The following is a 22,351-nucleotide window of genomic DNA, read 5'->3' as shown; positions in this document are numbered from 1 at the left end:
AATGTGACATTGAAGTCAGTACTGTATAACATCACCATCACAAAGTATTCCAAAAAGAGCTATTAAAGGGTTAGGTGCCAAATTTTAATTTAAAAATAACCAAGAGTTTGGAAAAAACTTCCTTGCAAAACTTTTCTAAGCTAGGGCAGGTCCAGAACGTGTGAATTAAAGAGACGTCACCCGTTTTACATTTGTCACATCAAGGATTTATGTCCGGATAAAAATGAGCAGTTTAGCTTTAGACATATGCTCTATGAACCACTTTAAATTGCCATGCACTAGAGGATGTAATATTAATCCGTTTAAGAATAGTATTCCACACCTCATTGAACAGTAAAAGGTTTAAATCTTGCTCCCAGGCATTCTTGATTTAGTTAATGAGGCTTGTCTTAAACTAAGCCACTTTGTTCTTTTAAGGAGGGTGTAGTTCAAAAAATATCAAGAATATCCAACTAAGGAATTATAGGGATCTAGGATTGAACAAAAGGCCTAATTTGTAAATATCTAAAATAATAAACCAGATAAATTAAATTTTACAACCAATTGTTCAAAAATGCAAAATGGTTGTCAATAAAAAAGGACTTTAAAACATTTAATACCCAATCTATGTCACTCATTAAAAGCTGCAACTTGCAAAGAAGGTTGGAAAAGATGATTGGGTTGTCTATTTATATAAAGAATTACCAACAAGGAACTATCCTTGGTAAAATTTAATTCCATCTCTACCTGACTCTATTATCAAACTGCAACAAAAGAATCATGTATATTGGCTGCCCAAAAGTAAAATCTAAAATTACAACACTCCAAACCATCATTCCTTTTTGAATTTGAAGATGGACTTTATTCAAGCAGGATGTTTTCCTTGCCATATACAAGATCAAAGTGAATCAAAAAATTATTTGGGAATAAAAATTGGTATAGACTGGAAAGGATACAAAAATTTGGTGAGATGTTCATTTTATTAGAATTAGTAACAACCAATCATAGAAATTGATAAAGGTGACCATCTTGTTGGAGACAATTTAACCCGTTTAAGTAAAATAGATTTTTTTTCTCTAAAAAGAGGTTTATAGTTCTTGATAATTGTAATAGCAAGATAATAAGTAAAGGGATATTAAAATACCTAGGTACGTATAGGAACACTTTTATGCAAATTCAGCTTGTACCCTGAAAACTGACTAAATTGAGATAGAACAGATAACATGAATGGTTAAGAAGTCTCTGGATTAGATATAAAAAGCAAAAGATCATCTGCTTATAGGGTAACTTTACGTTCAATACCTCTCCTATAAATCCCTGAAAAATCTCTACACTCACAAAAGGCAATTGTTAACGGTTCCAAGACCAATCATAAAGTGATGGACTTAAAGGACAGCCTTGACAAGTACCTATTGAAGATTAGAAGGTTTTGATTGTTGTGAGTTGGTAAGGACTGAAGCATCAGGATATAAATATAACAATTTTAATTGGCCTATAGTGGGGCGGCCAAAACGCGGCTCTTTGAAAATTTGAATATTCTAGAAATTTTGACCCTCGCCCGCCCGACTCGCACTGCCAGTCCCTCACCCACCCGACTAATTTTGTAAGGTGGAAATCTGATTAAAATCTCTCATTTTTTGGTTTATCTTTTACATATTTGTAATTACTAAAACTAATACAAATTAAGTTTAAAAATTGCATGCATGAATAAATATTATTGCATTTAATATGCATTTCTTACAATTTAAATTTTTTTTGTAACAAAATGTGTATATAACAATAAAAACGTATGTGTGAATTTTGTTCATGTCCTGCGGCTCTCAAGCATCTGAGCTTTACCGTTTGTGGCTCTTACATTAAGCAAGTTTGACCACCCCTGGCCTATCGGAAGAACACTCAAGTGGATCTTTCCCCTTTCACGCAATGAGAGAGATGCAAGCTTCATTAAAAGACATTGGAAGATTACCTTGCTTAAATGAGTCATTAAACATAAAACTTATTGAGGCACAAGCAATTTAAAAAAAGATTCTCAAAATTCCACAGTGTACCCATCAAGTCCTGGAGAGTTACCTCTGTAATGAAGAAATAGCTAAAATATTTCCTCTTGCGAAATCGGCTCCTCCAGACTCGTGCGATAATTCTGGGATAACGTGGGTATATTTAAGTGGTCTTAAAAAGTCTATTATTAGGCTATATCATTATTAGATTTCGAAGTATACAATCTCAAATAGAATTCACTAAATGTGTTATTTATTTTGGAACGATCTGTAGAAACATTACCATCGTCCATCTGAATCTTAGGAATTGCTGCTAAGAGTCAAATTACTATCGATTAGCTAAAAGCTTACCAGATTTTTCACTATGTAAATTTGACTTTTACTCCTCAGAAGTTGCTGTTCAATGGGATAAGTAGAAAGGAGATCAAACTTAGTCTCAAGTTAAACTCTTTTTCATATAATTCCGGTTTTTAAACTTTCTTTTAAAGACAAACTCTTAATCCCTAGTTTAATTTTTGGCAGTACTGATGACTTCTGCTTTGGGTTAGTTAAACAGGAGACAAGGGGTACAGTCTACCTTGAGCAAAATGGAAGTTGCAAATTCTTGTGGCAGCCTTGTGTAAATATGCAAAGTGTAATGAAGTTAATACTTGGGAAAATGTTGTGACATCATAAAAACTATCATTTAATGATGTACAATGTACAAGTACAATGGACAGGTGCAGTGAAATCCTTACTCGTTGCAGCCAAACGTGTCTAAAAAAAAACCGAATAGAATAGGTAGTGAGTTAATCATGGCTTGCCATAGTGGAGAATAACAATTTCATCCAACCAAACCACTTCATTGATGAACATTGGATTTATGCTCCTTTGTCTCCTGGTTTTATGACTGTACGTATACAACCCGCAGACCTCAGTGCACATAACCATTTAAATATCAAAGATACAATTTAAAATTAATATTTTGGAATGATTTACTTGTTACAGGATACTAATGATCAATCTCATAGCCCACAGGTATTTTGTGTTGATATGTTTGCTCTTTCTAAACTGCCATCAAATTTTCTGTAACTGCAAAAATCAGTCTAAGTTCTTAATTTCAGATTTGTTTCCTATCTGACCACTCTTACTCTTTTTAAACCTTAATTCTGTCTTGTATTTTTTTCAAATCATATCAAAATAGATTTGTCGAGCGAGATTTTCCTTCGGGAAACCATGCCAGCTTTGGCTTTGAATAGTGGAGTGACATTTGCAATTTTTACAGTCCTCCAGGACCATACCAGAATCTATTGATATCTGAAAGATCATTACCAATGTCTCCACAATCTCTACTGCTACTTCTTTCAGAACCCATGGGTGCGCAATGCATCTGGCCCAGGAGACTTAGACCATTCAGCTTCCTGAGCACCTTCTCCCTTGAAATAGTAACTCCACTCACTTTTCCTTCCCTGATCCTCTTTGAAAGCTGGCACACATCTCGTGTCTTCCACAATGAATGCTGTTGCAAAATACTTATTTGGTTCCTCTCCTATTTTCTTGTCTCCCATTATTATTTATCCAGCATCATTTTGTACCCTTGCCTCTTTTACTTTTTATATACTTGAGGCTTTTTGTATCCTCTTTGATATTATTTGCTGGCCTACATCTTTTCTCTTGTGTTTTTTTAGTTGCCTTCTGCAATTTTTTTTTTAAAAGAACCTACCAATCCACTAATTTTTGGTTCCTTGTATTCCCTCTTTTCCTTTTATGTTTGCTCTACTTCTTTTGTCAGCCACTGTGACATTTTTCCTATTTGAATATTTTCCTTTATTCTGCAGTACATTAATTTCTTCCAGAAGTTCCATCCATTGCTGCTCTGCTGTCTTCCCTACTAGTGCCCCCTTCCAATCTACTTCAACCATTTTCTCTCTCTCATGCCAGTGTATCTCCTTATACCGACATTTAGTTTCTCCTTGTTAAATCTCAAATTGAACTCAGTCCTATTGTGATCTCTGCTCCCAATGGTTCCTTGACACTAAGCCCCTCTGGTGCATTACATAACGCCCAATCCAGTACAGCTGATCCCCAAGTGGACTCATCAACATGCTGTTATAAAAAGCCATTTTGCAGGCTTTTCAATAAATTTTCTCTCTCTCTCCTAACCTGGTTTCTCAATCTTACTTGTGTAAGGTAAAACATCATGAGATGGGAATGTGTAAGGAGTTACCCTGTACAGGGCTGTAACAAGATGTAAATGCATCCTTGTACTTACAAGATAAGAGAGACATTGATGGATTGAGAGGCAGGAAGCTAGCAGGGAAAGGATAGCAACAGTTTTAGTCATTGGACAAGTAATGATATGATGATGTTCTAAGCATGTATCCAAGGGTATAAAAAATCACCATTTTGCTGATAACGGCAGAATGCATTCTCCGACTAACATGGTTAGTCGCAAGTGTTACAATCCGGTAATAAAGAACAAAGAACCCTGATTTCGACTCAGCCTGGTGTTTGTCTCACTCATTCATGAACAAAGCAGACCTAACACTTGCCATGTTGAAATCCCCCGTGACTACTATAACATTGCCCTCCTGACATGTCTTTTCTATTTGCTGCTGTAATTTGTGGTCCAGATTCTGGCTGCCATTTGGAGGTCTGTATTTATCTGCCTTTTTTTGTTAACTACACCTAAAATGATTCAATATCTTCTGATCCTATTTCTTCTCATTCTAATGATTTAAAGTTGTTCTGTACTAACATAGCCACTCCCTCTGCTTTACCTGCCTGTCCTTTCAATACACTGTGTATCCTTGGACATTAAACTCCCAATGATATCCATCCTTTAGCCACGACTCCATGATGGCCATATTTAACTTGCAGCTGTATGACAAGGTCATCCACTTTATTACCTATACTGTGTTGGCTTCCCTAAATATCCACATTCTGCAAGTCAAACATCCCTGCCCTGCCTTCCATTCCCACTGTCAGCCGCTTGAGCCAAAGCCTCAAATTCCCGCTCCTACACTGGGCCACTCACACAATAAATTTAAACCTGTGTACAAAATTTGGGAAGCCAGGGGCCACATTTGAAATCATTTTTATAACCTTTGAAACTTTGTGAATAATCACAATATGTCGAAACCTAATTAAAATGATCAATGTTTCATCAGGACTTTAATTCTTGTTTCTACAGTAAATGATCCAATGCAAGAGATTGGAATATGTAAAGCTCTATATGATTATCAAGCTGCCAGGGATGATGAACTTAACATGCAACAAGGTAAGAATTCAAGGTTCTCAAATGGATAATTGAAGTGATTTTTTTTCTCCCCCACCCCTGTATTTACCAGAGACATTCCAGAAATCACATGCACCAGTAGTATTAAGGGGGGGGAGGGAAGCTGAACAATGTTTTTCAACTTGAGATAAATGTGGCAGCCATTATTGGAACAGATTATAGGATACATGCAAATTGTAACTATATTTTTCTCTCTATAGGTGATGTACTTATTATTTACAGTAGAGATGTTTCAGGATGGTGGATTGGAAGCTTGCGAGGAAAAAAGGGCATTTTCCCAGCTACATATGTAGAAGAATTACCAAAAATGAATAGTACATCAGAAGCATGAAAGAGTAGTGACCTGGGGTATTGTGACAAAATGCTGCAAGTCTTTAAGAATTACCAAAATGAAATTATGTGGATTTTTAACACTTTTAAAATCAAAATAGATTTCCTACTTTGACATGTCTTTTATACTGTTATATTGCACAACAGTATTTTAAGTCAACATTTAACTTTTTATATTTCAATATTGGTATAAATGCAATAACTGTTCTAGAGAAGCCATTCTCAACCTTTTTTTAAGCTATGCCCCCCTCCCCAGGACTTTGCTTAGTTTTTGGTTCCTCTTGAGAAACAGACAAGTTTTTTTTTCTTCTGCTCTTCTCTCCTACCGACTACATAAAAAAATATTTGTTATTTGATTAGGCTCTTATTTGAATGTGCTGTGCCTCTCATTGAGAATGGCTGTTCTGGAGGATATTAAGGATGACTAAAGCCAAAGCAAGTGATATCTGAATCAAACTGGAGGATTTGAACCAGCAATTGTGAATCAACCGCAAAAAAAATTTATAAAAGGTTGGGTTCAAGAAATAAAATGCCGAATTTCAAATAAATACATATTTTAAAATTAGATAATTATTAGGAAACATACTGAATTTTCAGTATTTCAATTTTTGGAATTAATTGACATTCACCATCTTGCTTTCTGAAAAAATAAACTCTTCCCATAACAAATTTGGTCTCTTTCTACCCTTTTGAAAATGAATATTCCATTAATATCTTGAACAATTTTATGTTCTGTTACATTAAAGCTCAGGATTAGTTGGACATTATTTAACACTGTTGAAACAAAGGAGCAGTTTTGCCCAAGTATGACTATATTAATAATATTTAATAGTAAGACCATTAAAAACAGGAGAGTGGAGCTGACAAACAAATGAAAAATTAACTGCTCAATCACAAATTGAAAACAAATAAATGCAACTATATTGATTTGTGCTTCTGAGCAAGTTATTCTCTGACTTCAAACATTAGCACTCATTTCATGTATGATCTGCCTGCAGTATTTCTAATTGCTAACATAGAACATTACAAATAAATTGTAATATAGTTCAACCTCCTGTCAACTGTTTTGGTTTGTAATCTAGATCTTGCATTTTCTCTTAACTGTAGCAGGAACTGTTATTTTTATTTGAGATAATGTATAAAATTGTAATTTAGCAGTTCACAAGTATGAACCCATCAAACATTAGTCAAGTCTGACAACTATTTAACTAAAATGACAAACATTTAAAAAAGGAACAAATAAAATATTTATTAATCTCAACTTCAACAAACATTGAAGTTAATGCCAAAAGGAGTAAGACGTGAAAGTCTGCAGACACCGTGGTTGAAGTGAAAACAATGTTGGAAAAACTCAGCAGGTCAAATGGTGTTTGATATAAAGCAAAGAGAAAGAAAAAGATACATAACTGACATTTTGGGATGAGCCCTTCATCAGGATATGGAAAAATGTCAGCAGGTGTTCGCGAAGTTAATGGTATTTTGTGGTCCCGTTAGAAATAACGAGACATAATAGACTTATTGTAGCCGACCGCTACAAGGAAACACACACTCAGTGTGGCAGGTTAAGCTCACTCCTTTATTAGGGCTGGAAAGGCTGCTTTTATACTGTTCAAGTTCCCACCGTTTTTGCTGATTGACTTGAGTCAGCCGTATGAATAACAATAACGGGCAGGAACATCCATGCATATGAATGCCCTTCTTCCCCAGCCTGTTTCTGCTGAGTTAGCTGGGCAGCGTGACCAATGCCATTTTAGGGCTGTTGGTCTGATGCTGCCCCAGCTTCTACCGCTTTAGCGATCTCTGTCCGCATCTGCTGCCGCACGATGTGCTGGCCCGATCTCCACAATTGCGGGCCGCCACATTATCAACAAAAAAGATACAGGCAACAACTTGCAAAGAGAAATGTTTATGAACAAAAGTAAACCAATTTCAAGCATTTTTAAAAAAAAATAGCTATCACACAATCAGAAAAAAAGTAATGATGGAAAACTACATTTCTTTTAGTTCAACACAAAACAGAGGAATGTACCTTGTGTTACACTAGTGCGATAAAGGCTTTCCTTACATTTGCAAGAAATGCAGGGAAATTGTTGGTTTCTTTGAGTTTCTCTTGCAACAGAGGCATACATTCCAGTGGTGGGTCACATGACATAACTGAAAAGAAAAAAAATAAACCAGTAGAATGTCAGCTACATGGTTACATTTAGAACAAATATATTATACAGTGATGGTAGATATTATTATGCCATCGAACTGCACCTGGAGCATAGCCATCCAAACCCCTCCCTTCCATGTACCTAACCAATTTTTTTTAAATGTTGAAATCAACCATTTCTGCTGGGAACTCCTTCCAAACTCTCACCACTATGAGTAAAAATATTCTGCTTAAATATTTCACACTTAACCCACGTTCTCTAATTGTCTGTTTGTATTTACCTCATCTATATCTCTCATAATTTTGTGTACCTGTATTAAATCTCCCCTTATTCCCTGACACTCCAGGGAATAAAGTCCTAATCTATTCAACCTTTCCCTACAACTCAGCTCCTCAGTCCCAGCAACATCCTTGTAAATTTTCTCTGGACTCTTTCAATCTTATTGATATCTTTCCTGTAGGGAGGTGAGCAAAACTGCACAGTCTTATACAACTACAGCAAAACAACTCAACTCCTGGATTCTGATCTATGAACTCAATGTGCCAAGGGCTCTCTTTACCTGTAACACAACTTTCAAGGAATTACGTATTTGTACTCCCAAATCCCTTTTCGACCACACTCCGCACTGCCTCACTGTTTACCAAGCAAGTCCTATTCTAGTTTGTCCTCCCAAAGTGCAACACCTCAATTGTCCACATTAAATTCCATCTGCCATTTTGCAGCCTGATTTTTCAGCTGGTTCAGATTCTGAAGCAAGCTTTGCTGTCTATTCCACCCCAATTTTAGTGTCACCTGCAAACTTGTTGATCCAAGTTTGGTTGATAATCAACCAAATCATTGATTATAGATGACAAATAATGGATCCAGCACTGATACCTGAGGCACACCACGAGATACACACATCCATCCAGCCAGAAAGGAAATCATCTACTACCACTCTTTGGTTTCTTCTAATCCAATTTACTACTCCATTCTGAATACAGAACTGAACCTACGTGACCAATCTCCCATGAAGGACCTTGTCAAAGGCCTTAAAATCCTGATAGACAACATCCATTGCCTTTCCTTCAACATTCCTGGTTACCTCCTCAAAAACCATTATAATATTTGTTAGACGTGACCTACCATGCACAAAGCCATATGGACTATCTCTGATCAGTCCCTGTTTATCCAAGTATTTAATATCCAGTCTCTTAATATACCTTCTAGTAATTTACCCATTCACTGTCAGGCTCACTGCTCATAAATTTCCAGATTCTTAGACAATGGAACATCATTAGGTCTTCATCAGTGGCTAAGAACAATTTAAATGACTGTTAGGGTCCCTGCAGACTGAACATATTCTATGCACGAGAAGATGACAAGAATAGGATGATGCCAAAGAAAGCTCCATGTCCCCCTGATGAACAGGCCCCCTGTGTAGACGTGGCTGGGGTGAAGAGAACCCTATCAAAAGGCAGTGGGACCAGACAACATACCTGATTGGGTATTGAAGGAATGTGAAAACCAATTGACAGAGGTCTTCATAGACATCTTCAACCCCTCACTGCAGCAGTCCATCATTTCCACAGGGTTTCAAGACAGCTACCATCATCCCAGTACCCAAGAGGGTGACAATAACAGGCCTCAATGACTATTACCCTGAGGCAGTGACCTCCACCATGATGAAATGCTTTGAGTGTCTGGTGATGCAATGCATCAAAGCACACCTCCCAGAGACACTGGACCTATTTCAATTCACCTATAGAAGAAACCAGTCCTCAGATGATGTTCTAGCCTTGTCGCTTCACTCCATCCTGACTGACTTGGAGAACAATGCCTCATATGCCTCAGCGTTTAACACTATCATTCCCCAGAGGCTAATGGAGAAGCTGTCCTTGCTGGGACACAACACCCATCTCTGTAACTGGATCCTGGACTTCTCAATGGAAAGACCACAGTGTTTCCGGGTCAGTAGCAGAATGTTGAGCACCATCATACCGAGCATTTGTACACCTCAGAGCTGTGTGCTCAGCCCACTCCTGTTCACGCCTAGCTCCAACAGTGTCATCAAATTTGCAGATGACACAATAGTAATTGGCCTCATCAGCAACAATGATAAGTTGCACTACAGAGAAAAGGTGGAAAATCTCATGAAATAATGCGAGAATAACAACCCAAGTTTCAATGTGGATAACATGAAGGAGAGGATCCTGGACTTCAGGACCCCCCTACACTACACATCAACAATTCTGTAGTAAAGAGTGAAGAGAATCAAATTCCTTGTAGTTCACTTAACTAGTGACCTATCATGGATACTCAACATCTCCTCACTTGTCAGGAAGGTGCAACAGCAAATATACTTCCATAAAAGACTAAAGAGGACAAGGCATCAATATACCAACCTTCCACAGGCAGCATCACAGTGTGGTACAGTTGCTGAAGTGAAATAGATTGGAGATTATCCATTGGATCATAAGAGAGGATCACTGGAGTCTTTACTCCACCACCACCACCCCCCCCCCTCCCCACACTGACATGATCTACTAGGATCATTGTCTGAAAAGGGCACGCAAAAACATCGAGGACCCCTTCCCTCCTGCACACAGCATCTTTCAGCTGCTCCTGTCGAGGAAGAGATACAGGAGTATCAGCGCCAGCACCACCAGGCTGAGGAACACATTCTTCCCACGGGCAGTGAGAATGCTGAATAACCAAAAGAACAGTTCATACTAACCATCTGAGACCCTCATATTCATGAAAAAATATTTATTTATTTGTATAGATGAAAAATTTGTTCTGCATGTACATTGTTTGTCTGGTTGTATGTCTGCTTGTTTTGTACTGAGGACCGGAGAACACTGTTTCGTCATACTTGTACGATCAGATGACAATAAACTCGATGACAATTTCTGCATTAGCCTCCCTCAAGGTCCAAAGGGATAACTTTTCAGACCCTGGTGATTTATCCACCTTATTTGCCTCATGACAGAAACCAACTCCTCCTCTGTAAGCTATAAAGGGTCTACAACCTCACTCCTGTTTTGCCTCTCTTCTATAGACTCTGTTTCCATCTTTCAAAGAACTAGATGCAAAACATCCAATTAAGATCTCCCTCTTCCCATGCAACACTGATCTTCAAGAAGACCAATATTGTCCGTTGATATTCTTTTGCTCTTAGTATATCTGTGTAAGTCTTTAGAATTTTCCTTCACCTTGTCTAACTTCGTCTTCTTTCATCCCATCTCATTTTCTTCCTTGTTTCCTTGCATTTCTTATACTCATCTCCGTCTTCTTAACCAGAGTCTTAATATCTCTCAAAAACTAAGGTTCCCTGTACCTGTTAATCTTGCCTTTAATTCTGAAAGGAACATGCAAACTCTAATCTTAAATAATAAGAAGGCCTCCCATTCACCAAGTAGACTTTGCCAGAAAACAACCTGTCCAAATCGACACTTGCCAGATCTTTTTTGATTAACTCAACCCGTGATCTGACCCATCCCATCAATTGATTTTTTTGAACATTTCTCTGGTTCTACAACTGATGTGGTTTAAATTAATTGATTTTTTTGGGCTAATAAAAATGTTTAAATGTTCATGGAAAAAAGAGATTAAATATACTTTGAATAAAAAACAATCTGGCAAATTGTGTTTCTATATTAAGAGAAATTAAAGTCAAAGTACAACTTTTAAAATACTTTCCCCAAGGACTGGTTATTACTTTGCCACATGCAACATGATCATTATTTCTCTAATGAGGCAAACAGCAAAGAAGAAACATTTTATTAAAAGTATAGTTAGACACCATACTACATGTGCTCCAACAGATGTCATCTGATCAGCTTCAGGCAGTTGAATTACTGGGTAAATACAGATTCAGCCAGACTAAAACTATTTAGGAAGATATAACCAACCATTTTTGATATACAAAAGGACATGTGGACAAACTTCCACTAAATGTTGGTAACAACATTAAGGTATTGGAAAGAAACAGCAACACTGATGACAATACAGTAAAACTATTGTCCAGAATTCAAGCAATTGGAAAAAATATTTTGCAGAAAATAAATAGGTAAAAAGTATGGAAGTTTAAAATTGGTGTGTTTTGCCATTAGTTCACCAATCACGCAACACACAATCTCAAAAATCCAGAAAATTTATGGCATCTACCAACTCCCATAGGTGCCGGATATTGTAGAAGTTCAAACATCTGGATTGCTCAGGGATTGGATCAGTCTGCATTTTCAGATTTTCCTGATTCTTGGCCAGTAATTTTAAAATACAAGTTTAAGGAGGAATAAACAGGTGCATTTTGATAGTTTATTCATTAGCAAATTAGGGATGCTTCATGTATCAAAACGAGCAGTTTTTAAAGAAAAATAAGTGGTTACTTGTTGTCCCTGTACATCTGCGGTGATTATGCATGAACACACTAAATTTTAAAAGTTTGAGTTTTCAAAAAATCCATATTGTGTGATCCATATTAACGCTATCCAGTATTAAGTATTCATGGAATGCACTTGTTCTCAGCTTGGGCAAGTGGACGGAGGTAACATTAATTACTCAGCAGTTTAGCAATGAACATTGGAGATACAAAAAATTTTTTTATACATAGTAATTTCATAAATCTTAAATGACGGATAAAATTCATGATGGAACTGTGCCTCCAATCTTTTGTTTTAAACTTAAATACCATATTTTACAAGTGAAACATACCTTCATAATTCCCTTCTTCATTAAATTTCAGTAAGAATGTAAATAGTTGCTCTGGATTTTTGCTGTTGATGTATTTGAAAATAAATTGCAGTTGTTCTCCTTTTGAAAAACAAAAAAAAAGTATATTCAAAATACATGCTCAGACTATATTTCAAAAACAATTCAAACATTCAAGCCAATGCTCTGAAGCTACAAAGATATCTCTTCGGTTGTGATTTTCTTTCCTGATGTACAAGTACATTTTAATTTGGTACAAATGCCAAAAGGAAAGCAATAAACTAAACTAAATATGTAGTTTAGAAACCATTATTCAGTTGGATGTATGACAATGCTATAAATATTTGTTCACATAATTTTCCTTGGGCATTAGAACCATTGTCTTCACATGGATAGTCTGAATGGCTTTGTGAGCAATGAATACGGTGTGAATGGATTTTAGTAATGCTTTTGAGAAGGTCTCCCATGGTATGTCATTCAGAAAGTCATGAGGCATCCTATCTATGGAACCGTAGCTGCATGGATATGGAATTGGTTTGACAGCAGAATGCAGAGAGCGGTAGCAGATGGAACATTTTAAGTTACAGGTTAGGACTTTATTCCCTGGAGCGCAGAAGAATGAGGGGAGATTTGATAGAGGTATTTGAAATTAGAGGAGATTGACAAAGTAAATGTAAAAGAGATTAAGTGAGATATGGGCTAAGAGGACATGGGCTAGGGGTGAAAGGGGTTTAGGGGGAACTTCTTCACACAGAGAGTGGTGGGAGTGTGGAACGAGCTTCCAGATGAAGTGGTAAATATGGGCTCAATTTTAACATTTAAGAAGAATTTGGACAGGTAAATGGATGGGAGAGGTATGGACTGGGTGCAGGACAGTGGGACTAGGCAAAAAAAAAGTTCAGTGCAGACTAGAGGAGCCGATGTGGCCTGTTTCTGTGCTCTTTGCAATTTTTATGAATTACTTGAACAAAGAACTGGAGATATAGGTGAGTAAGTTTGCAGAGGTGTGGTGGATGGTGCAGAAGATTGTTATAGGCTACAACAGAATATAGACAAGATACAGAGTTGAATAGAGAAGTGGCAGATGGAGTTCAATCTGGCTAAGTGCAAAATGATCCCTTTGGAAGGTCTGATGTGGTTAATGGCAGGATTTTTAACAATGTGGATAAATAAAGGGATCACGGGGTCCAAGCGCATAGATCTCTCAAGTTGCCACAGAAGTTAATAGAGTGATTAAGAAGGCGTGTGGTTTGATGTCATTCATTAGTCAGGGGATTGAATGTTGCAGCTCTATAAAATTTTGGTTAAACTACACTTGGGGTATTATGTTGTTCTGATCACCACATTGCAGGAAAGATGTAGAAGCTTTTGAGGGTGCAGAGGAGATTTATCAGGATGTTGCCTGAATTGGAGAATCTGTCTTATGAAGCAAGGTTAAATGAACCAGGGCTTTTCTCTTTGGAGTGACAAAGGATGAGACTTAATTGAGGTACACAGATTATGAGAGGCATCAGCAGTCAGCCAGAACCTTTTTCCCGGAGCGCAATAGGATGGTGGTTGAGGTTGGTACAATAGGGACATTTAAAATACTCTTAGATAGAGGATTATGGATGGGAGACAGAATGAAGGATTAGATTGTTGTGGTATAGGTTTATATAGATCTGCCAACATCATAGAGTGAAGGGCCTGTACTGTGCTGTAATGTTATCCATATCAAACTTTTAAAATTAATAACAATGTATTTTTAGCTCAAAATGTACATCATTTCCAACGAAAGGATATTGCATTTTCCTACCGTAGACCCTTCGAATTTCCAGACCCATTCGTCTCTTGAACAATTCTGCTGATCTATTCAATTCCTTCAATTTTGCTTTATTTTCCTGATTGTGCGTGTAGATGACTATTTGTGGAGAAAAAGGGAATTTATTATATCTTTGATTTAAGTTTCCAATGGCCTTTTTGGATTGAGAATTTTTTTTAAAAACTCCATCGTCTGGATGGAGAAATTACATCTTATTCCTTTTCAGAATCAGTAATTCCTTATCTTGAGATAGTGACCCCCAGCTAACAAAACCATCAATTTACAGAAAGAACAGTTTCACATGAAAAAGGTGAGCACTGAATTTTTGATATACCAATAGTTATTCAAGTTCCATCTGCAATTAGGATTAATTTACACAGCTGCTACCACATTCAATATTATTATAGCAGAGGTCAATTCTTTGCTCGCACAATCCACCCTGTCCCTCCCCCCCCCCCCCCCCCCAAAAAAATATACATACATTCCTGCTTTTTGGCAAACTCTTCCTTCAGTTGCTCAATTTTTTCTAACACTTCTTGCTTTTGTTTTTCATCACTTTCAAATTTTTGGTTTGCGATCTGTATATCTTCTTGCATCTTCTCTACCAATGCATTCTGCTCAGCAATCGCTACGAGCAAATGACAATTCCTATTAGAGTTAGTTCTGATAATATATAGAATTATATTTTAGCTGTTCATAAATACGTACCCATTTTGGCTAATTGGACTTTATCGTACATCTCTTTCTCCTCTTCATATATTTCAAAACATCTCTCTGTAAAGCAAATTTAACTATGATAAAATTCTTAGAAATTAGGCATTAGAAAAAGTGATTTTTCTCAAGTACCCATATCAAACATTCCCAAAATATCACTTAAATGCTGCAAGGGAAACCAAATCTATGTTTTCAATATAGAACACCATTTACTGGTGTGCAAAATTATCCGGCAATGTTTAGAACAACAGCTAAAATGCATGTTGAGTAAAGGAAGAATCCAAACTATAATTTGTATCCAAGCAGCTATTCTTTACCCATTATAGTGAATTTATCATCATCTACATACAAAGTCAGCTTCAACATTCATTCTGACGCCACAAGACATTGTGTTACCAAAACTCTCATTCACCTTTTGCGTTTCAGTGCGCACTATTTATCCAATATCCAAACATGGATGAACCCTACCTCACACAGGACTGGGCAGAATAAGAACATCAACTTTTTCTTCCAGCAAAAAAAAAATACATTTAATAATTTTAATTAGTTCCTCATTGTACTCTATCCCACATTTTCTGGGCAGTTTCTGGTCAAATCAGCATCCTACAACCTCACCGAGGTTATAGATACTTGGCATGCAAGAATGACAAACATCTTGTAGTACGATCTATTGTTCTTCAAGGATTAAAAAATGTAAAAACTATGGGGAAAGGGAACACTTAACCCAATGTATACATTGTCAATCCACAGATGAGTCATTTCTGAGGTTATCTTTATATATAGCAGATAGAGCTACAAACAACAAATTGTACCTTTTATCATTTTCAAAGATTCTCCATATTTCTGTTTGAGTCCTGTTAGATTACAGCTCTCCCACATATTAAACAATTTCATCCTGGTTTCATTGAGCTTGTCATTCAGCTGATTTGATGAATCTTCTTTGAAGTTATCCATTGATCTGCAGCAAGTTTACAAGAATCAAAAACTAATTCACAATTACAAATGAGCAAAAATTAAATGTTAAGATGCAATAACTATGATATAGTGGATCTTTTTCACTACAGTACAATAACTGGTATTACTAATGACACAAATACACAGCACATAATAATCAAATTTCTACAGAAACATACAATTTAAAATAAATTCATCTCAGAGTATACAGGAAAAACCTCATTCCCAGTCTGGCAATCTGGATTATGATTCTCCTGTACTTCCTTCTTGATAGTTGTGGGTCAAAGATACGGTGTGCTGGATGGAAAGAATCTTTGAGCCCAATTTAAGTAATACTCCCAGTAAATGTCATCTATTGAGGAAAAGGAAACCTCAGTGATCTTCTTGGATGTTTTGAGGATCCTCTGCATTGTCTTCTAGTCCGATACTTTGCAGATACCATACCACACAACGATGTAGCCCGACAGGACACGCGCAATTGTGCTCCGATAAAATGTTGTCAAGATGGAGACCAGTAGCCTTGTCCTCCTCAACTTTCTTAGTAAGTGTAGGTGCTCCTGCATCTTCCCAACTAAAGAGGTGTTGTGGGTCCAGAATAGATTGTCCCCATCATATGCACACGAAGGAACTCGGTGCTCTCTACGATGGAACCATTAATGTGTAACGGAGAGTGGTCCACCTTTATCCGCCTGAAGTTCACAATCATTATTTTTGTCCATGTTGGGATTCAGGTGGTTGTTCTCACATCATTTTATGTGCCTTCCAACCTCATCTCTGTAGGCCGACTAATCATTGTTGCCAATGAAGCCTAATGTCCACAAACTTGATGATTCTTTTAAACTGAATCTGGGATTGCGGTCATGAGTCAGCAGCGTGAACACTAATGGCTGAGGACATCAGCCTGAAGTGCACCAGTGCTCACCATAATGTGACTTGAGATTTTGCTACCAATCCAGACTGACTGTGGTCTTTTGGTCAAGAAGTCCAAAATACAGTTACAGAGAAGGGTGTTGAGTCCCAGCGAGGATAGTTTATCTACCAGATATGATCATGTTGAATGCTGAACTGAAGTCAATCACAGCCTGGCCTATGAGGCATAATTCTCAAGGTGGGTTATGACAGAGTGGAGGGTCAGGCTATAGCGTCATCTGTGGACCTGCTTGGACAGTGGGCAATCTGGAATATGTCTAATTTTACCAGAAGGTGCAAAGAATTTAAATGATATTCTATACTTTTGTGTAGGCAATGAATGACACCAAAAGAAGAGGTAAAACTTTGAACAATGGGGACACTTGGAACTTTGGGGATGCCAGATTAATATATATTGTATCTGGATTCCTGATGAATTATTTTCCGTTGCTACCCCACAGTATACCAAGTTTTCTTGGGAACCCAGTGGTTAAAGATAAGGCAGGAAATAGAAGTCAATGAGAATAGATGGCAAACGATAAGGAGTTTCAAACAACAGGATATAAGACTGAAAGATATAGGAGTAGAAATAGGCTATTCAGCCCATCGAGTCAGCCCCACCATTTAATCAAAATCTGATCTATTTTCCCCCACAGCCACACTGCCCAGCCTTCTCCCCACAACCTTTGATGCCCTGACTCATCAAGAACCTATCAATCTCTGCCTTAAATACACCCAATGAATTGGCCTCTACAACTTCCCACGGCAACAAATTCCACAGATTTACCACCCTCTGGCTGAAGAAATTCTTCCATATTTCTGTTCTAAGCAAATGCCCTTCAGTGCTTAAGTTTTGCTTTCTTGTCCTAGACTCTCCCATCATGGGAAACAACCTTTCTACATCTACTCTGTCCACACCTTTCAACATTTGAAATGTTTCAATAAAATCACCCCTCATTCTTCTAAATTCTAATGAATACAGGCCAAGAGCTGTCAAATGCTCCACATTTAACTCTTTCATTGCCAGAATCAACCTTGAGAACCTCCTCTAAACCCTCTCCAATGTGAGCACAGCCTTTCTTATACGAGCCCCAAACTGTTCACAAGACTCTGTGAGGACTCACCAAAGCCTCAACATCACATCCCTACTTTTATATTCTATTCCTCTTGAAATGTACACCAGAATTGCATTTGTCTTCTTCACCACTGACTCAAATTGGATTTTCCTTCAGGCTGTCCTGCATGTGGACTCACGTGTCCTTTTGCATCTGGGTATTTTCCATTTTCTTCCCATTTAAAAAAGTCTGCCCATTTATTTTTTTCTACCAAAATGCATGACCGTACACTTTCCAACAATGTATTTAATTTGCCACTTCTCTGTCCAATCTCCTAATCTGTCCAAGACCTTCTGCAGCCTTGGTGTTTACACAACCTATCCTCCACCTATCCTCATATCATCCGCAAATTTGGCCACAAAGTCATTCATTCCATTATCCAAATCATTAATATTGGAAATCATTAATATACAACATAAAAAGATGCCCCAACACCAATCCCTGTGGAACAGCATGAGCAACTGGCAGCCAATCAGAATATGATCCTTGTACTCCAACTCTTTGCTCCCTGCCAATCAGCCAATGCTCTACCCACGCTAGTATGTTTCCTGTTATACCATGGACACTTACCTTGTTAAGTAGCCTTATATGCAGCACCTCGTCAAAGGCCTTCTGAAAATCCAAATACACAGCATCCACTGCATCTCCCTTTTCACTTACTCAAAGAATTCCAATAGGTTTGTCAACCAAGATTTTCCCTTAAGGAAACCATGATGGCGTTGGTCTATCCTGTCATTTGCCTCCAATTACTCTGTAACCTCATCCTTGACAATCGACTCCAGTATCCTCCCAACCACTGATGTCAGGGTAATCGGCTAACAATTTCCTTTCTGTTACCTCCCTCTCTTCATGAATAGTGGGGTGACATTTGTGATTTTCCATTCCTCAGGGACCATGACAGAATCTATTGATTCCTGAAAGATTATTACCAATGCCTCCACAATTTCTACCACTACCTCTTTCAGGACTGGAGGATGCAATCCCTCTGGTCTGGAGACAACCACCTTTAATCCTTTGGACTCTCCATCCCGGTTTTCCAGGATTAACAAGCGCATATACTCCGTGCCCTGGTTTTGCAAAACTACCAACAAGTGCATACACTGTCTCAGTTTTGCTGGACTTATTTTGCACCTAACCACCAGCTGGTGCATACTTACGTTCATACTGTAAAGTGTACCTTTGCAAAAGTTAGGTAAAAACAGCTGCTTTGTCAAATTCTGCGAGGAGGAAGTAAGACAAGAACATTCAAAATTGTTTTCCAAGTATCTAGGACTATGTCAGGCATGAACAGGATATAATGTGGTATCACTGACTGAATATATATTATGAAAGGTTAAAATTGGCTGGAGCCCAAAGGGTTAAGACCTTTCAGCTTTCTGAGCACCTTCTCACTTGAAATAGTAACTGTACTCACTTCCCTGCCCTGATACCCTTCAACATGTGGCACACTGCTAGTAGTATTCCACAGTGATGTTTGATGCAAAATATTTATTGAGTTCCTCAGCCATCTCCTTGTCTCCCATTATTTCTCTGGCGTCATTTTCTCATGTTCCTATACCTGAATATTGGAGTTTCACTGTATAAAATACGTCATTTTCTGAAAGTGCCCAATTAGTGTTAATATGACTGATTACGGAATCATTTATTAAAAGGGTTTATTTGAAAAATAGCCAACTTTATGTAGCTAGGCGTGAAAGATCTAAAGAGCCCGGCACCCACACCAGCAAATCCTACACTCTCCAAACTTTACCCTCTCCCACTGGCTATAAACTCATATGCAACACTGCACCTTTTCCATTCACGACATACCCCCTTTTCCTCCCTCCCTGTGCCCCAACAACTGGCAAATTACCGTCTCCCACCTCTTTTTTTTCTGTTCTCCTCTCCCCTAGCACTTTACCCTCTCCAACTTCCTGTACTCCCCTCTCCGACGCTTTACACTCTCCCACCTCCTGTATTTGTCCCCTGAACTTTTACCCTTTTCTGTACTCCCCTGACACTTTACTCTCTCCCTCCACCACATTTTCCCCATCTTGATACTTCACCCTCTCCCACCTCCTGTATTCCCCACCCTCAGTACTTTAGCTGCTCCCAACTCCTATATCCCCCGACCTTACTCTCTCCCACCTCCTGTACTCATCTTCCCGACACTTTACCCTCTCCAACCTCCTGTACTCCCCACCTTGACGCATTACCTTGTCTCACCATCTTGACCATCAACCTCGACGCATTACCCTCTTCTACCTCCTGTACTCCCAACCCGGACACTATACCCCCTCCCTACATCCAACACTTTACCCCCCCTCACATCTGACACCTTACCCCACACTTCCCCACATCTGACGCCTTACCCCCCTCCCCACATCTGACGCTTTACCCCCTCCCCACATCCGACGCTTTACCCGCCTCCCCACATCCGACGCTTTACCCGCCTCCCCACATCCGACGCTTTACCCGCCTCCCCACATCCGACGCTTTACCCGCCTCCCCACATCCGACGCTTTACCCGCCTCCCCACATCCGACGCTTTACCCGCCTCCCCACATCCGACGCTTTACCCGCCTCCCCACATCCGACGCTTTACCCGCCTCCCCACATCCGACGCTTTACCCGCCTCCCCACATCCGACGCTTTACCCGCCTCCCCACATCCGACGCTTTACCCGCCTCCCCACATCCGACGCTTTACCCGCCTCCCCACATCCGACGCTTTACCCGCCTCCCCACATCCGACGCTTTACCCGCCTCCCCACATCCGACGCTTTACCCGCCTCCCCACATCCGACGCTTTACCCGCCTCCCCACATCCGACGCTTTACCCGCCTCCCCACATCCGACGCTTTACCCGCCTCCCCACATCCGACACTTTAACCCCTCCAACAGACACTGTGCCCTCCATAATGGACACAGTACCCTCCTATAATGGACCCTGTACCCCCATAATGGACCCTGTACCCCCCTATAATGGACCCTGTACCCCCTATAATGGACCCTGTACCCCTATAATGGACCCTGTACCCCTATAATGGACCCTGTACCCCCTATAATGGACCCTGTACCCCCTATAATGGACCCTGTACCCCCTATAATGGACCCTGTACCCCCCATAACAGACACTGTACCCCCTTTACCCCATAACAGATACCGTACCCCCTTTCCCCCATAACAGACACTGTACCCCATCTAACGGTCACTGTACCTTCCCTCCATAACAAACACTGTACTCCCCTATAATGGACACGGTATCCTCTATAACAGACACTGTACCCCCTTCCCCCTATAAGCCACCGTACCCTCTCCCCCACCTCCCCTCGCCCCCCCTCCCCTCCACTGATCCGAACTCTCTTCCCTCCGCCCAACCTCCTCTGTCGCCTCCTTCCCGCCGCTTTTCAAATTTCTCCTCCGCTGTCGGGGGTGGGGGGAGGAAGTGGAACCGCCTGACACTTCGGGCCACGTGAACAAAAACCCCGCAAATTGAAACGACTTACGAAATCAGCCCGCGTTTTCCTTGTTGCTCTTTACATTCCATGCGCAGACATTGCTCGCCAGCGTCGCGAAACGGTCAGGCTTCACGGCCCGACCTCCTTCCGGTAAAGGTCGCGACCTTGGCCGGAAGGAACCGGAGAGGAATGGCGCCGAGTTTGTGGCCTGAAGCCGAGCCAAGGCGGAAAGTGGATTCACTGTGCAGACATGGAAGGAAGGGGGGGGGGGGGGTGCAGATACACGGAGTAGTTGGGGGGGGGGGGGGAGAAGAGCCGTATGGGATGGGTTAGTCGGGGGTGAGCAGCGGAGTTGTGCAGGGCTGTGAGCGGACTCAGGACCGGGGGAGGAGGTGAAGTGCGTGGGGGGGGGGGGGGTGGGGGGATGGAGAGTGGATCAAGGTGAAGGGGGGACGAGTGGATCAAGGTGAAGGGAGGAAGAGTGGATCACGGTGAAGGGACGAGTGGATCAAGGTGAAGGGACGAGTGGATCACGGTGAAGGGAGGAAGAGTGGATCACGGTGAAGGGACGAGTGGATCACGGTGAAGGGACGAGTGGATCACGGTGAAGGGACGAGTGGATCACGGTGAAGGGACGAGTGGATCACGGTGAAGGGACAAGTGGATCACGGTGAAGGGACGAGTGGATCAAGGTGAAGGGAGGAAGAGTGGATCAAGGTGAAGGGGGGTAGGAAGGATCCAAGGGAGGGTTGGGGAGTTGCAGGAAGAGGGGCCACTAGGTTTGCGGCAGAGGTTCAATCCTGTGGGCCGCCGGATCCAGTGTGGGAGTCCGTGTCAGTCGCTCGATTGCATGTTTCAATCCAGCTATTTAACATTCCTGTGAAGTCAGCCTGATCAAACTGTCAAGACCACCTGCAACTTCCAGCTCTTTGGCTTGGCTTCGCGGACGAAGATTTATGGAGGGGGTAAATGTCCACGTCAGCTGCAG

At 40.0% G+C, this 22,351-nt stretch overlaps 2 protein-coding genes across 9 annotated transcripts in view; one reads left to right on the top strand and one right to left on the bottom strand.

The window, feature by feature from the left end:
* Positions 1-6,633, top strand: part of nostrin (nitric oxide synthase trafficking) — a 45,351-nt gene extending 38,718 nt beyond the window's left edge. For all 4 annotated transcript variants that reach the window (XM_069935313.1, XM_069935311.1, XM_069935310.1 and 1 more), the window contains 2 exons: positions 5,149-5,235; positions 5,454-6,633. In XM_069935313.1, coding sequence (XP_069791414.1) covers positions 5,149-5,235; positions 5,454-5,584 — 218 coding nt within the window. In that variant the 3' untranslated portion in view covers positions 5,585-6,633. The remainder of the gene's footprint in view (positions 1-5,148; positions 5,236-5,453) is intronic.
* On the bottom strand, positions 2,638-21,531 carry spc25 (SPC25 component of NDC80 kinetochore complex). 5 transcript variants are annotated; one of them, XM_069935315.1, is made up of 8 exons: positions 21,412-21,531; positions 15,759-15,904; positions 14,941-15,006; positions 14,714-14,860; positions 14,227-14,331; positions 12,435-12,533; positions 7,613-7,737; positions 2,638-2,732 (listed from the first exon to the last, which is right to left on the bottom strand). In XM_069935315.1, the coding sequence occupies exons 1-7, from the start codon at positions 21,450-21,452 to the stop codon at positions 7,619-7,621; spliced, it is 723 nt and encodes a 240-aa protein (XP_069791416.1). In that variant the 5' UTR covers positions 21,453-21,531; the 3' UTR covers positions 2,638-2,732; positions 7,613-7,618. The 5 variants fall into 5 exon arrangements, with proteins under 5 accessions (XP_069791416.1, XP_069791417.1, XP_069791415.1 ...); XM_069935316.1 differs by lacking the exon at positions 2,638-2,732 and adding an exon at positions 4,240-4,265; XM_069935314.1 differs by lacking the exon at positions 2,638-2,732 and having other exon boundaries at positions 7,474-7,737.
* Positions 21,532-22,351: the final 820 nt, after the last annotated feature.

This window comes from Narcine bancroftii, chromosome 4, assembly GCF_036971445.1.
Source record: "Narcine bancroftii isolate sNarBan1 chromosome 4, sNarBan1.hap1, whole genome shotgun sequence".
Lineage (NCBI taxonomy): Eukaryota > Metazoa > Chordata > Chondrichthyes > Torpediniformes > Narcinidae > Narcine > Narcine bancroftii.
Note: the sequence above shows the minus strand (reverse complement) of the source record. Positions and strands in the feature narration are given on the sequence as shown.